Source organism: Aristolochia californica, unplaced genomic scaffold (assembly GCF_029961685.1).
Source record: "Aristolochia californica isolate CCGP_79_NKW_82.1479 unplaced genomic scaffold, dmAriCali1.0.hap1 SCAF_7, whole genome shotgun sequence".
In the NCBI taxonomy this organism is placed as follows: Eukaryota; Viridiplantae; Streptophyta; class Magnoliopsida; order Piperales; family Aristolochiaceae; genus Aristolochia; species Aristolochia californica.
In genome coordinates, this window is record NW_027182268.1 from 6,214,463 (window position 1) to 6,231,511 (window position 17,049).

Genomic DNA, 17,049 nt, shown 5'->3' on the forward strand with positions numbered 1-17,049 from the left:
AAAATGAGTGATAATATTATAATATTTGAGAGAATTACTCTTAATAGTAGTTGTACATTCAAGATTTATAATATTAGCATCAATTTTTTTATTTTAAATAGATCAAATTTGAATATCTATTTTTAGATACTATATTTAATTTTAAAATTTGGATATTCAACTTATAATTAGATTGAATTTGGATCCTTCAATATCGGTGCGAATGATGTGATATCCGACTGACTGATGATCATCCTATGAGGGTAAGACAAGTGGTTATGTTTTTATTTTTAATTTAATTAAAAAAATTAAAATAACTGATTCTAAAATTATTAAAATTAATATGCAATTTTGAAGGTCGTATTTGCAATTAGGGTTACCTACTACTTAGAAGTGGTCGACGTATCAAGGATTATACTCTTGTCACGGGTACACCGATTCATGTAGCTCCTGCGACATACACCTTTAGTACTTAATTAGGCCCGTTCGAACTTTGTGTCTGCGGGCCCCCCGCATTAAAAACGACAAGCCCAAAAAGAGCCCTGCGAGTGCACGCCACCTGTATTTAAGCACACTTTAACCAATGAAAATTTAAAAAATTGGAGGGCAAACAGTCAAAAGAAGACCTGAAAGTCAATCCTGAAAAGGGTGTTCTCTGTGATTGGCGAGCGCTTAATCAGGCCTGTAATTGATCCGTACTGAGTAGGGTATTAGCGTCAATTAGCTGATTTGAAGAAAATCTTTCTACTGTGCAGTGAGCAAGTCCATTTCAGTTTCCTGACAATTCCAAATAGGCGGCGCCTGTCTCTCTTTTTTGTTTTTCTGCAGCTTCCCCTATTGCGAATTCGCATCAGAATTCCCGACTCCTTGTTGAATTGTAGTTGTTTTAGCGATTTTTATGTGTTTTTCTGGATATCTTGGCGAGCCTCCCCTCCGTCTCTCTCGTGGGTGTTCTCTACCTCAGCTGATTGTTTGAGGTTTCTGATGTGGGGAACCTAGGGGTTTTGGTGTTTGAATTTACGGTTTGGGGAAAATTTAGAGTGTGTGCTTTGTAGATCTGGTTGAGGAGAGGTGAGGACTGTTTGTCACTGCTCCAGTCATGGCGGACAGCCGGCGCTTTGGGTTGAATACTCAATTGGGTGAGATTCAGTTGAATGTTTATGACTTTTCTTTAGTTTGCTATGTTATTATGGTGATTCAGTTTTTTTGGTTCTTCTTAGTGGAATTGTGTTCCTTTCTAATTTGTTCTGCGTCGGAAATTTACTTCTGATCTGAGTGAATTGGATCGGAAAGTCTTTTTTATGACTTATATATTTTAGTCATGTGTGCTGATCTCAAGGAAATCCTTTGTGTTACCTATACTCAATCAGTTGGAGGTGAAGGGAGATTAATGAGGAGTAACTACTCAAGGGGAGATTATCATTTGAGGTGTTAAAATCAGCCACACGATCATTTGAAAGACTCACTTTTTGAAGCAGGGTATTGGACAGTGAAGAAACAGCTGTAGTGGATGAGAGTGGCTGAGATGAGAGCGTTTTCATGGACGTGTTTGGAATCTGTAAAAAAGCAAATAAAAAATGAATTTATTAGGGAACAATCAGGAGTAGCACACATGACAAAATTAGTCTTTTAAAATGGTCAATGTACGAGTCCAATTTGATAGGACTGGTTAGAAAGGTTTTTTATAAGTCAAGTGAGGAACTAACAAGAAATCAAGGAAGACTGAAATTGACATGGAAGGAAGTGGTGAGGGAAGACTAGAAGGTTAGTCGAGCAAATGATGGAATTGAATGGAGAGGAGGATTCATGTAAGCCTATCCAACATAGTTGGAACAAAGATATGGTGATGATGGTGGTGGTGGAGGTGATAGTGAGGATGGCGGTGACAGTGGTGGTGATGGTGATGATAGTGGTGGTGGTGGTGATGGTGATGATGGCGGTAGTGACATAGTGTTTGTCTTCATCCTTTCGCTTGTCACCTCATCGCATTTGGGGTTTTCTTGGTATAAGGTCTTGGGTTCAAGTCTCAAGGATGTCTGGGGGGTACCTTGGAGTTGTGGAATTTCTCAACATGAGCTCTTGTGTTCTAAGAAGAAAAAAAAATGGTCTTGATCAAGTCAAAGTGTTTCTGGTACACCTTGGAGGTTTGTTTGTGACTGAATCTAGAAAAAGATCACCTATGATGTTTGGAAATTCTGGAACAGAGCAAAAACTTACGGAGAAAATGCTCCATGGTTCTAGCCTGGTTTAGATATCAGTATGATAAATTAAAAGACAAACGTAGGAAGACTATCACAAGCTTAATATTTTTTGTGAGGATCAGGTAACTTCTGTTGATAGAGAACTAGTTAATGAGAGAAAAAAAGAATATTTAAAAATATCTAATGGAAAGGATTATTATCGCCTAGAAGAAAATATGAGTTATGTATACGATTTGTAATCAATTACCCTATTTAGTCACTCCTGCATGTCCAACCATTGTGCTTGAGAGTTTACTTCTCTTTGGACATGCTTCTGTGAGATTCATATGGATGAGTTGGAGAATGTCCGTAACTTGTCAAAGAAATACACCAATTGTCATGGCCATCCTACATGATCGCATAGATGAGTCACTTCTCTTTACTTGGCACTTTAGGAGGGAGGGGGCGGTTATCCAATATCCACCTGTTGGGTGCATTTTATGGCTTGTCCTTCTTGGGGAAAAAAGAAACTCAAAAAAGTTTTAAAGTATGTGAACGCAGAATTTTGAATTCACAACAGCAAAAGCACCAAAAGTAGAAAAAGGAGTAAAAAATGGAAAGAACAAAATAACTACCCACCTAGAGCATGTAGGGCAATGGTTTATTTTTTAAATTTCTGTTGGTGATATGTCCTAGTTAGAAGATTAGATTTTTTGTTTTTAATGTGCCTTATGCACAAAAAAATTAATTGTAAGGATTTCAGTTATCTTCTTCATCCCTTTTTCTGTTCACAAGCAAATAGGAGTTTGCAAAAAAAATTACAGTAGCTAGATATTATGAAACACCAATGTGATTCTGGTGGATCTTTGTATATTCATTTCCCAAGGGAAAGTCAATTTCATGTGCATCCATATGGAATGCATCATCTGTACGAAGTTGCCTTTATATGTCCTTCAGAAAATTTTTAGGATTCCAAAGTCCTGTAACTGAAACAAGTAACTAGATTTGCATGCATTTTCATAATTAAAAAAAAAAAAATTCACGTGAAGCTTTACAGCTAGTTCTCTCTTGCCATCTCCAAAATGGATGGTGAATATGGTATTCCACATGTAACAGCTAAATTATATTTTATAAGCTTACAGCTTTCCTGAAGCATGTGCAGTAATGCTCAAGTAATTTAGACATTTTCTATACAAATCTGTTGTATCTCATCTTCTGGGTTATATTTTGATTGCATGGTTGGTGGATTTGCAGATATTGAGCAGATTCTCGTGGAAGCAGAAAATCGATGGTTGCGTCCAGCTGAAATTTGTGAAATTCTTAAGAATTATAGGAAGTTTCGTATAGCTCCAGAGCCTCCAAATAAGCCACCCAGTATGATTCTCTGGTCAAAATATGATCATTATGCATATTTTTAAAATTTTATTGGTGTTATATGAGAGGATCATTCTTTTGTCATTTATTTAGCTATATCTACTACGTGGTAATGGATATAACTGTGAGCACTGTCAAACCTCTATAGTCATTGTCTGAGCCTTGAAAGTGAGTGCAAAATCATTTATGTTGCAACAATATGGGTTGGTTAATGAATTCATTATTGTTGAACTTCTTGTTTGATTATATCTGGGTGAGTTCTTATCTATTGAAATTCTGGATACAGAGAAATAAAGTATCATGTAGTTTGTAGTACTTTGGCTGAGGATGTTGACCTCCTGTTTTCCACTACTTATTTTAACTACTAAAATTATCAGTGTTTAGAAAAGATGCACTTTTGCAATGATTTTTGTTTCTAATTATTCTTTTAATTTGTTTTGGAGTGTTTGCTGCTGATTAACCTGTGCAGAAGTTAAAGGAACATTCTAAGAAAAAGGGGTTGAAGAAGGGCTCTTGTGTTTTTTCTTCCCTCCTTATTTTGAAACCATGTTAGTCTTTTCTTGAGGAGTTGATTGGCATCACATGTACTTCCTATCTAATGTGTTCAGCACATCAATGTAAATCTTATACTAGCATGTATTCTTTTCAAAAAGCTAACTTAGAATAGTATCCAAAAAAGCCAAGATCATATCTTATTGACACACACTTTGGGAAATTGTCTTTGTAGACTTCTTAGCAGTTTACTTGTATGGAAGGACTAGTCAGAGTTAGGATTTTATGTTATTTACCTAGAAAGGTGCCTGTTTATATTAATATAAGCAAAACTCGATGGCTGGAATTACTTTAGCTGGTAAAATAAGTTCACTGTGAGATTTTTTCTCCTTCTACTGATGATTCTATTTGCCCTAAATTGTGTTTGTAGGATACCTCCACTGTTCTGTGTATCTTGGAGATGATGATACAACATTAATTTTTGTGCATGCATGGTGTACAGAATATAGATTAGACTTTAGATAGCTTATTTGGTCATACTTTCTATATGATGCATGAGGAGTTTTCAATTGTTATTGCCTTTTCTATTTCATATAGCACTGATAGCTTAGTTGGGTTTAATGCATTTGTTTTGTTAGGTGGTTCGCTTTTTCTTTTTGATCGGAAAGTATTAAGGTACTTCAGAAAGGATGGCCACAACTGGCGAAAGAAGAAAGATGGGAAAACTGTGAAGGAAGCGCATGAGAGGCTGAAAGTGAGGACAAAATTTTCATTTTTCTTATTTTTGTTTATAAACATGTAAGGATACGCATATCTGTATTTTGCAAAGCATAGAAACATCTAAGGACATCTATACATGTGTTTTGAAAAATCACTTTATTGTAGAGATAGTCCAAAAATATTCTGGTTTAATCTAGATTTTTTTCAATTTTTTTCTATGTTGTTTTTTTTTGCACTTATTTTAGTTTTTTTTTTCCTTTACACTTCTTTAAGTTTTTTTTTCTTTTACTCTTGTTGAAGGATTTTATGAACATCACTTATTTCTCCTCATTTCAATATACTTTAGAGTTGTATCTGACATATTGCTTTATGGAATATGTGTGATTAAAAAATTGTAGGCTGGAAGCGTGGATGTGCTTCATTGCTACTATGCGCATGGAGAGGATAATGAACATTTCCAAAGACGTAGTTATTGGATGCTCGAAGAGTGAGTACCTGACATGTTTGATTGTAGCCGATATGCTCTACATCGAAGAACCATCTAAGATAAAATTCAAAGTAGAAATAATACAGGAGAAACTACTCATTCTCACTTTCTTCAATCTTCTTGTTGATTTGTGTCAAGTCTTGATAGAGTATCTTTCTTGTTCATATGATTAAGAGTTGTTTTTTCTTGCTTCTTGCTACTTGTCAAGAATTGTTGGGTCATAAGTGTAGCAAATTGCCAGAATATTTTTATATGCAACCTATAACCCTTATACTTGTTTGTATATTATTTTAAAGAATGTGTGGGCCTACACCTAAACTATCTACTTATAGAACCACAAAAGAGAGCCTACACCTAAACTATCCACTTGTAGAACCAAGGGTCTGCACCTAAAATTATCCACTTGTAAAGCTACAAAAAGAGGGTCTACACCTAAACTATCCACTTGTAGAGCTAAAAAAAAGGGTCTACACCTAAACTATCCACTTATAGAGCCACAAAAAATGGCCTACACGTGAAGAGGAGTGTTAAGGAATAGTTCCACGTGAATTAGTGAGTACAAAGATCTTGAGTTTATTAGTTGGGAAAGAGGTTTCCTAAGTTAGCTAGTCATTTTTGGATGGGCCTTGGACCCAACTTCATAACATTTTTTAAAAAATTTTCCTCAGCATTGACTCCCAAAATATCTCTGACCTGTCAGTTGTTCATAATTATTTTTTGTTAATCTTTATGTTTATTTATGGTTACTTGTACATCAAATATTGGCCTTGCCAAACATGATTCAACATGCTTTAAACATTGTGAAGTGCTAGTAGATATGTGAGATTACTTGTTCATTTTAGAAATATGTTATCGTGGACAAGAAGAAACTCTGTTTGCAATTTTTATGTGGACAAAAGTTCTTTATCAAATTTTTGTTCGTGTTGCCATTAAAAACTTGGGTGGTTAATTTATTGTTCAGATGACTGGCTAGAAAACTTGGGTGGCTTGCTCATTACATATTGCAGATCTCCCAAATTTTAGCATCTTGAAAGTTAATTAGCATTTTTGTGTAGGATGATATGCAAATATTATTTGTTATGTTAGTGTTATCAATCTGAACCAAACCTACTGCTTGGACATGGTTCAACAGGGCTTGATCCTTTGACTAGGTCTGGTATACCTCTAACCTAGGTATCAATCAAAACCTGTTGGACCAACTGGGTTTTTGCTGGTTACTTGGCTCACCCAAACAATTAGATCTCAGAGTGGGGTTGCAAGGGGAAGCTTTTCCCCTCATGACCAGTTGGCCCCTCCCCCTTTGCTTTCTACATCGGTGGGGGAGGGAGCACCTGCGATTCTCTGTAGCAGGGGAGGAGCCCTTGCCCTCCCTACTCCATAAAGAAAGGAGTCCCCCCCACTTTCTCTTCTCCAAATTTATCAAAAAATTTAAGTGATGACATTTTCTGACATCATCAATGGTTCAATTGGTGGTGAAACTAGGTTGACTTGGGTCCAACTGGATTTGTCTCTCTTTCCGGATGGGTTGCATAACATTGCGTTATGTTGTTTGATTAAGAATATTATTTTTGTATTTATTAACTCTGCTATGTCATGTTTGTGTGGTGTTGCAGGGACTTCATGCACATAGTTCTTGTCCATTATCGTGAAGTAAAGGTCAGAAATCATGAAATTTCTTTTGATCAATGACTTTTCTAACTTAGATGGTTGAGTTCGTAATATGTTTCACTCATGCGTCAAGCAAAGGTTTCATAATTTATATTTTTTATTAACTGAATAGCAATCTTCATATGTTGAAAAAATAATTAGCTCATTCTTTTAGCAATGAGAAGTAACTATAAGAAGAAAAGATTAATGCTTGGTTCGGGTTTGAATGACGGAAGTTTTCAAATGCTTAACTTCATCTCACTATTGATTTGGTTTAAAAGATACACTTATTATTGGATTGCCGGTTCTATCCCAAAATGACTAGCCACTTAAGAGGCTTATTGCTCAATCTTATAAATCATTTTTTCTTCCCATTTCTTAATGTGAGACCTTTTCCCACTAATTGAATTGGAAATATGATGAACACTTGGAATTGGACATCTTTTTTGAAGACAACATCTATTGGGAAAATTCAACATGTAAAAGTTGTGATTCCCCTACTCGAAAAGAAATAGATGTTGTTCCTAGTAAGGTCAACAAAAGCAAGGAAATAGAAGTAGATAAAGGGAGACGAAAGGCTTATTGCTCAATCTTATAACTCATTTTTTCTTCCCATTTCTTAATGTGGGACTTTTTCCCACTCAACACTTATACTAATTGAACTGGAAATATGATGAACACCTGGAGTTGGACATCTTTTTTGAAGACAACATCTTTTTGGGAAAATTCAACATGTAAAAGTTGTGATTCCGCTACTAAAAAAGAAATAGATGTTGTTCCTAGTAAGTTCAACAAAAGCTAGGAAATAGAAGTAGGTAAATGGAGACAAGAGGAGGCAACAAAAAAGGGGGGGGGGGGGGGGGGGAGTGTGTGGCAGGAGGCTCTCCCCTCCCTTTTTTCCTCTAATTTTAATAATTTCTTTAAAGTTAGTGGCTAATTAATTATTTTAGTATGGAAAAAAAATAAGTAAATAAATTTGTTACATAGATAACATAGTTTTGGATTCATAATCATTTTAATTAATTTAAAATTTCTGATATTTTTAATTCATTAATAAAAAATAATATTTTGAGTGAATAAATTAATTATATATTTATTCTATAATTATTATGCAAAACCATAACTTATGTTCTTGAATGTATAAACTATTTTACAAATTGTATAATTAGTACATAAAAAAAAAATAGTATAATTTGTAATCTATTATTTACTCTATCATGTATCTGTTTAATATTTGTTTTGGAATACTTGTATACTTAAAATTGAAAATAATGTGAGATTGAAGTATGATGAAAAACTAAGCAAGAGAAGGACACCAGGAAGTTTCCGTCCAAGAAAATGAGAAGATATTAGACTGCTAATCAGCTCCTCCACTTCTTATCTTTATTAGCTAATCACTAATTGCGACATTGATTAGAATGCCCTTGATGCTTTGCTTAGACTACACATACCAGGAAGTTGTGTGATTTAAGATACTAACTGTTGTCCTCTCTTAAATCTAAAATTACGATACTGCCATCTCTGCAATCTTATTCAACGAAAATGATTTTTTTTTGTTTAATTTTGATTTAATATTGTGTATGAATTCATTTTCAAAAAACAAATGTATCAATCTACCACTCATAATTTACAGGTCCATCGTATTTCACAAGCACAACTTTCAAAATCATTTGACTTATTTAAAATTCAATGATCACCAACGTTTTAAATCCTTGAGATTTTAATAATGTTCATAAATCCGTGAGTTTAAAATTTTCTCTTGACTTTCAAAATCCAATCTCACTAAGGAGCCTATTATATTTTTTTAGTGACTTGTTGAATATTAGTGTGTGCAGAAACTTAAGTGCGTTGAGGAATTTCATACTGAATTTTTTTTTTTATAGTTATTACAGCCTATATATAGTGTTAAAATCAGATTACATTGCTCATTTCTTGTTGCCAATATGTCTTGATCAGTGTTGATCTTCATGATCTTCAGGGTAACAAAACAAGCTATAGCCGTGCCAAGGATTCTGAGGAAATCTCTCAAAGTCCCCCAATGGATGGCAGTTCTGTGAATAGTGATTTCTTTCCAAACCATAACCAAGTGTATTCACAAACTACAGATACTTCTAGTCTTAACAGTGGACAGATGTCAGAATATGAAGACACCGAATCAGGTAAAATTGATTGAATCATTACCATGTTTTTAGATTTTTACTGAAGTAAACACACTGAATCTGATTTTAAATCATGAACCCACCTTTCAGTGCAACTAAAGCGAAATTCGGTGCAGCAGATAACCATCAAGCAAGTTCCAGATACCACTCTTTCGTTGAGGTGCAGCAGTCTGAAGATGGACCTGTAATGAATCAGATGGATATGGGTCTCTTGAATGCTTGCTTCCCTGCTCAATATTCAGGTATACACACCCTTATGTGAGCTTTGGTGTTCTTTGTTCTAACTGAGGTGCAAAGGGGATCAGGGGAACTGTCCAATCCATACAAATATATTAAATAGTAGGTCTAGGTTGGGATTGAAATATTGGTCAGGCCCATGCCTGATTCAACCTGGATTCAATATTTGAGCTGAAGCCCAGTTAAGCGAAATTAATCTGGTTCAAGCAAGAGTATTTAGTTTGACCCTGTTTTCATGTTCTAAAATTTTAGTTGATAATTGATTGAAAATATTAATGGGGAAAAAATATCCAAATATTTATTGAATAACTGACCTTCATGATGTACTTATTTCGGTAAGAAAAGATATATAGTGTTTATCTGCATCATCATTGCCATAAACACTTCTTGCAGATATATTCACAAGATGAATTTACCCAGTGAAATGCAATTAGAGAAGTTCTAGAAAAAGTTTTCTGAGATTTTCAGAAATGCATCAGTATTTTCCAATTAACAGCTTTAATTTTTTATTTTAAATTTTAATTTTAGTTAGTCTAGTTTTTCACAATTAGAAAAAAAAACTCCCCATTAAGAATACTCCAAAGGGAGAGAAGTACATGCTATGTGACAGATGTAAAGTGTGTTAACAATTTTTGGGTTTTTATTTTTTGAAAGAACTTCTAACATATTCTGTATCTATACGATTAAAAAAACACTTTCATATTCTTAATTTTTTCCAATTATGTTGTAGTCTTTAATGTCTTTTCTAATTTCTTATTCTTAACTGTTCTCTCTCTCTCTCTCTCTCTCTGTCTTTCTTTCTCATCCTTTCATCTTTCTTCTGCCTCTGGTCAAGGTTCTTTGATCTGGGTTTTGAATTTACTTGTTCCTTTTTGTTTTTGAATGTTACCACTTAATTCTGGTTCTGTTCATAGCTATGGGCATCACAATGAAGCCTGTAGTTTTCCCTTCCTGAAAAGACAATGCCTTTGTTCTCTAACCTTGAGATCAGTGCTTAAGAACTGGACCATATTAGCAACTCAGCTAGTTGAATAAAAACTGATTCAAAATTTGTAGTTCAAAGTGTTGGAGATGAGAGAGGAACCATAGTCATGGGAACCAGGCAACTTTCTAGCCATCATGGTATGCTTTGCTTTATGCAATATTCTTGTATATATGTGTATGTGTGCAGTATTTGGATGTGTATTCAATATGATGTCCCAATGGTTCAACCAGATTGAACTGAAATAGCCAAGGTACCAGTTTACTGGCCACTTTGGTTTTTACATCATTGTGTGAGATGTATGTTGGATTTGTTGTTTCATAGGGAGTCCAGCTTGGCTTAAAGCCATCCTCAGCTCTTTTATATTTCAATTTTTTTTTTCTTAATAATGAAAATTCTGGCACTGTTGCAGGTGGTTATCAGGGGAAGCAATCAAACATTCCTGGGTTGGACTTTTCTCAGGGAGTTGCTTCCAGAACAATTAGTGATGCAGGGTTTGGTTTGACTGTTAATGAACCTAAAAAACAAATTGATGTGACATCATCTTGGGAAGAGGTCTTCAATCATTGTTCAATGGGCCTTGAAAGTGTACCTCTGCACTCCATTCAACCTGCCAATATAGAGGGCTTGCCTCCGCAAGAAATTGTAGAACTTGGTCAACTCTCCGTTGATGAATTCGGTGTCAAGCCAGAGGCTGGGGTAGCTCCAGGGAATGAAATAAAATGGCAGGTAATAGTGGTGAAGGCCTTCTGTACACAGTACCCTCTTATTTTGTTACTTAAAAGGCTATTTAATCTTTTCACTCAAATATGTAGTGTTGATGAATCTGTCTGATATTGATTTAGAAAGTTTTTGTTTTATTTGTTTGCATTTTTCATTCAAAGATGAAAGTTGCACAATCTGTTTGATAGTGGTACATCACTTACTGTTATAGTTTTGCCAATCTTTGTGTCAATGTGAATTATCATTATTTGTGAGTCTTGTGTTTCCATCATATGTGTACCAGTTGCCCATTAACCCTTGTTTTGTTTTCGTGGCCATCACATAAATTCTTATTTTTCTGCTGCTACCAGATTGATGTAGGAAGTGGTTCTTCCATTTTATCGGCCTGGCCAATGGACCAAAAACTTCAAATAGAGTCAACAGATGATCTGAGTATTAGATTTCAAGGCCATAGAGATACTTATGTGGATCATAATGGTCCTAAAACTTTATCTTTAGTCTCTGATCACCAAAATGGATCTCCATTGCCACATGCACTCCAAAGGCACATGACAATCTCAGATGCTGGCCCACTTGCAAAATCAAATGTGTGTGAGGAAAATGAAGGAAGTAGAGAAGAAAAAATCAACTTTGCTTCTGCTCCCAAACACTCGCTGATAGACATTTGTAAAACAGAAGACGTAGGATTAAAGAAACATGATAGCTTCTCTAGATGGATGAGTATAGAGCTGGGAGAGGTGGATGACACACAAATTCAGTCTACTTCTGGTGATATCTGGACAACTGATGAGAATGGAAATGTCATTGAAGATTCCACCATGTCCTCTCAAGTGCAGATGGATGGATGCTTATTAGGCCCTTCACTTGCCCAGGATCAACTTTTTAGCATTGATGATTTTTCACCTAACTGGGCCTACTCAGGCTTGGAAACTAAGGTATTTTTCCTTTATATTGTATGAAATTTGTCATGTTTTATTATTGTATTACATTACATTACATTATATTATATTAACTTTTTTTTTATGAAGGCTCAAAAACGTTGGTCAATATATATTGTCTGATCCATGATTTATCAGGTTTTGATTATGGGAACATTCCTGAAGAATCAGCGTGAGTTACAAGATTGTACATGGTCATGTATGTTCGGGGAATTGGAGGTTCCTGCAGAGGTTCTAGGAGATGGGGTACTTCGATGCATTGCTCCAATACACAATGCTGGACGGGTACCATTTTATGTCACCTGTTCCAACAGATTGGCTTGTAGTGAAGTGCGGGAGTTTGAATATAGGGTTCAGCCTCCAGAGGCCATGGATATGCAAGTTACAAGTGAACTGCTTCTAAGATTACGTCTTGGAAAGTTACTGACTCTGGACTTTGTTGAGCGTCCTGACCCTTCCTCCTCTACAGTTGTCGAGAGACCTCATATAAACAATAAAATCAGTTCTTTACTTAGAGAAGATGAGAATGAATGGGGTCATATGTTGAATCTTACTGCTAATGAGGACTTCTCTGTGGATACAGTGAAGGAGCAGTTGCTTCAAAAGTTACTGAAGGAGAAATTGTGCACATGGCTCATTGTGAAGGCAGCTGAAGATGGTAAAGGTCCAAATGTCTTGGACAAGGAGGGGCAAGGTGTAATTCATCTAGTGGCTGCCCTTGGTTATGATTGGGCTATAGATCCGATAGTTGCTGCAGGTGTTAATGTCAACTTTCGTGATGCACATGGATGGACTGCTCTTCATTGGGCAGCATCTTATGGAAGGTAAAGACTTCTGTAAACATTACTCTTGTTCTGTTGTAAATAATATAGAACTCTGACAGTCACAATCATCCAAGGTGTGAGTGTCCAAGCTTATCTGACAACATACCCCAGCTGGAATGCAGTTAGTCTTGTAATGAAACTGTTAAATTTAATAAAGAGTCATCTCAGCCCTATGCAATTAGACCTGATACTCTGGACTACACTGGATCTCTTTCGTGTACATAATGCATGAATAGATTGTATGCATGAGTAGGCAAATGTAATATTGTAGTTATCTTTCACAACTTGGTGAGATGTTCTTAATTCTTGTCGCAGTAGAGTAGGAACTCGAAGTTCTGACGGGGTTTGCCTGGAACTAATCTGGTCCGCTTACATTGGCAGATTCACAGATGGAGTTCCCACTCACTTGTTTCTGTGACTTGATGTGAATTAACATTTTTTGAATTATTATGGTCCTGATTCTTCCTTCTACTAATTTCTAACAGAGAAAGAACAGTTGCTGTCCTAGTTTCACTGAATGGAGAACCTGGAGCACTAACAGATCCGACACCACAGTTTCCTTCTGGAAGGACTCCTGCAGATCTTGCTTCAAGTAATGGACACAAAGGGATTGCTGGTTACCTTGCAGAATCTCACTTGACATCCCATCTTGAAAGACTCACTATAAAGGAGAATCCAAAAGATGCTGAACGATTGGAATCTTCTGACACTAAAGCAGTTCAAACAATTGCAAAACGGACTGCTACCCAGTATAGTGAGGGAGATGTGCTAGAAGGTCTTTCACTTAAGGACTCTCTGACTGCTGTTCGAAATGCTGCACAGGCTGCAGCTCGAATTCATGAAGTCTTCAGAGTACATTCATTTCATAGAAAGAAATTGATTGAGTATGGTGATGAAAAATTTGGAATGTCAGATGAGCGTGCCCTCTCTCTGATATCCGTTAAGTCAAATAGAGCAGGACATCATGATGAGCCTGTACACACCGCTGCTATTAGGATACAAAACAAATTTCGTGGGTGGAAAGGAAGAAAAGAATTTTTGATCATTCGGCAGCGCATTATTAAGATTCAGGTGTGTTTGGTTTTAACTACCTTAATTGGCTTTGATACTCTAGTTAGCTGCATTCATCTTTAAAAAGAAAACAAAACTTTTTTTTGGGTGTTAGATATGTGTCAAATACTAATGTGTGTGTGTGACAGGCTCTTGTGAGGGGTCACCAGGTAAGGAAACATTACAAAAAAATCATCTGGTCTGTGGGGATAGTGGAGAAAGCAATCTTGCGCTGGAGGCGTAAAAGGAGTGGTTTACGTGGCTTCCGATCAGAAGCGCTGATTGAGGGCCCCTCCATGCAGATTGGGCCCTCTGAGGAGGATGATTATGATTTCTTGCAAGAGGGCAGAAAGCAGACAGAAGCAAGGTTAGAGAAGGCACTAGCTAGGGTGAGGTCCATGGTTCAGTACCCTGAAGCTAGGGATCAGTACCGAAGGCTTCTAAATGTCGTCTCAGAAATCCAAGAGACTAGGGTATTTTTTCTTTCCTTGCTTCTGTAAACAAATACAGAGCCCTGTAAGTTTTGTTTGTTGGTTTTTCTAAATTAGTCTTATATAAGATCTAAAATAATGAGTGTATGCTCTGTTCATGCTGGGTCCAGCCAGAGTGTTGACCTGGTTACAGGCTTGCAGCCATAGTTTACTGAGTCTACTAGATTGTGCTTTGGCTGAAAAGCTGAAAATAGTATCATGTAATATGATTTCTTGACTATCAAGCCTCATAGGCATCTTGAGGTTGAAGAAAAGGCAAAAGTTTTCTCTATGCTCTTGCCCATGATTAATAGTTGCTGCAAATATCTACATGTTTGATGGGCTTAAACCCTGTTTATGAATGTGATGAGATAAAACCGAAAGACAGTAAGAAAAAGGGTTAATAGATTGGTTTTTGCATTGTTTCTTGCTTATTTGCTCCAAATGATGATATTGCTCGTGTCATTTTACAGGTTTATGTAAATGATTCAATGGAAGCAGCTGAGGGGGATGATCGATTGGACTTGGAAACCCTTTTGGAAGATGATACCTTAATGCCTACAGCAAATTGAAATGGGTTGCCTTGGCTGAGGTTGACCTCGGATATTTGAGATAAACCTATGTATAGCACTAATTATATTTCACTGTAGCCTTATCTTGGGTTGTAATGTGAGCTAACAAACGTAAGATTGATTAGTATGTGATTTAATCAGTAAGCAGTTTGATCCAAATGTAGTCTCCTGTTGAAGATATCAGAGTTTATTTGTTTCATTATTTGTTCTCCTGTTGATTATATATGTGATTTATTTGTTTCAATTTGACAGAGTGCCGTTTTTTAGTTGTTCAACTGCTCTTGGTTTTTCTTGCAAAGGTTAGTTTTAGAGAAGAAAATTGACTAGGGCTTGTAAGTGTCCTGAAAAGTTTGTTGTGAAATTTGAACTTACCCCTTCTATTTTGGGTGAGTCCCTTCTGACTTGTCCGAGCTTTGAATTTGGATTGATCAGCCCAACCCAGTGGTGGAGGCTTCGAATCCATGGATGCACCCATGTACTTGTTGTCCATTGCTACTCTTACTGAAATTCCAGTTAAAGTTTGATGGCCTTTGTTGTTCGACCTTAGAGCTCAACAGGTGGATTGAACCAGTCTTATCTACAACATACAGGCAGGGTTTCTTTGTGCTTGTGGAGCATAAAGAAAGAGGAGCGATTTCCAGCCCCTCCCACAAGTGGTTTATATAGACCGGTTTCATATATATAAATCAAACTTAGAATTATAACAATTTTATCATTATTGTCAATTTAATTTATAACCAAAATTCAAGTATAAGAATATTTTAATAAAAAATGAGTTTGTAGCACATGCCATGTGGCCGTCTAGTTCAGTATAGGTTCTTATCCTCAAGGCACATTTAGGTTTTTACAACTTTTTTAAACATAATTAGACAAATGGTAAACTATTAAACTTATTTAGGAAAATACCCAATTTTAACCGGTCTGCATATGTGTACAGTCAGGACAAATTAGCCTTGACTGAATGCGTGTAGTTATATCATCATGCCATATTACCATTTGATGAGTCGAATAACACGTCATATTACATACATGTCATCACCCATATAGGATGCCACATCATTAAATGACACAAAAACCCTTAATTTATTATCCAACTTTTTTATCAATTTAAAATATTTATAAATTAAAATATTATTCCAAAAAAATTATTTTAGAGTTTAAAAATTAAATTTATCAATACATTTTTTATTACCTTATAATTAAAATAATAAATTATTAAAAAATATTAATTAATAAAAAAATCTTACTCTTACCTATTTAACACCATTTATTATAGATTTAAAATATTTATCAATTAAATAAATACGATTTTTTTTATATTAGAGTTTAAAAATAAAATTTATTGATACACTTTTATTAATTTATATTTAAAAAAATTAAAAAAAGTAAGTATACTAATTAATTAAAAAAATTTACTATTACCTGTTTCAAACCTTTTATTATCGATTTAAAATATCTATATATTGAAAAAAAATTCGAAAAAAATATTTTAGAGTTTAAAAATAAAATTTATCAGAACACTTTTTAGTACATTATTTTTTAAAATAAAAAATTATATTAATTAATTAAAAAATCTTACTCTTACCGATTTAACACATTTTCATATCGATTTAAAATATTTATTAACTGAAAAAAATTGAAAATTTTATTTTAGAGTTTAAAAATTGAATTTATTGGTACACTTTTTATTACCTTATATTTAAAATAAAAATTATTAAAATATTAATTAATTAAAAAACCTTACTCTTACCTATTTAACACCTTTTATTATCGACTTAAAATATTTATTAATTGACAAAAAAATTAAAAAATTATTTTAGAGTTTAAAAATTAAATTTATCGATACATTATGTATTACCTTAAATTTAAAAAAATAATTTTTAAAAATATTAATTAATTAAAAAATCTTTATCTTACCTACTTAACACCTTTTATTATCGATTTAAAATATTTTTAATTAAAAAATTGAAAATTTTATTTTTGAGTTTAAAAATCAAATTTATCGGTACACTTTTATTACTTTATATTTAAAATAATATATTATTAAAAATATCAATTAATAAAAAATCATACTTTTACCTATTTAACACCTTTTATTATCGATTTAAAATATTTATTAATTAAAAAAACTAAAAAAAATTGTTTTACTGTTTAAAAATCAAATTTATCGGTACATTTTTAATTACCTTATATTTAAAATATTAAAAAATAAAAT

At 34.5% G+C, this 17,049-nt stretch overlaps 1 protein-coding gene across 2 annotated transcripts; it reads left to right on the forward strand.

The window, feature by feature from the left end:
• Positions 1-766: 766 nt before the first annotated feature.
• On the forward strand, positions 767-15,078 carry LOC137936000 (calmodulin-binding transcription activator 3-like). 2 transcript variants are annotated; one of them, XM_068780472.1, is made up of 13 exons: positions 767-1,118; positions 3,414-3,533; positions 4,664-4,779; positions 5,144-5,232; positions 6,846-6,888; positions 8,858-9,038; positions 9,155-9,280; positions 10,670-10,986; positions 11,331-11,915; positions 12,057-12,742; positions 13,228-13,813; positions 13,942-14,265; positions 14,736-15,078. In XM_068780472.1, exons 1-13 carry the CDS (start codon positions 1,079-1,081, stop codon positions 14,832-14,834), a joined length of 3,312 nt encoding a protein of 1,103 aa, XP_068636573.1. In that variant the 5' UTR covers positions 767-1,078; the 3' UTR covers positions 14,835-15,078. The 2 variants fall into 2 exon arrangements, with proteins under 2 accessions (XP_068636573.1, XP_068636574.1); XM_068780473.1 differs by having other exon boundaries at positions 9,158-9,280.
• Positions 15,079-17,049: the final 1,971 nt, after the last annotated feature.

Coding starts and splice junctions, on each gene's coding strand:
- LOC137936000 (XM_068780472.1), top strand. CDS start 1,079: ATGGCGGACAGCCGGCGCTTTGGGTTGAATACTCAATTGG. Junction 10,987..11,330: donor GGAATGAAATAAAATGGCAG/GTAATAGTGGTG, acceptor TGCTGCTACCAG/ATTGATGTAGGAAGTGGTTC. Junction 13,814..13,941: donor AGCGCATTATTAAGATTCAG/GTGTGTTTGGTT, acceptor TGTGTGTGACAG/GCTCTTGTGAGGGGTCACCA.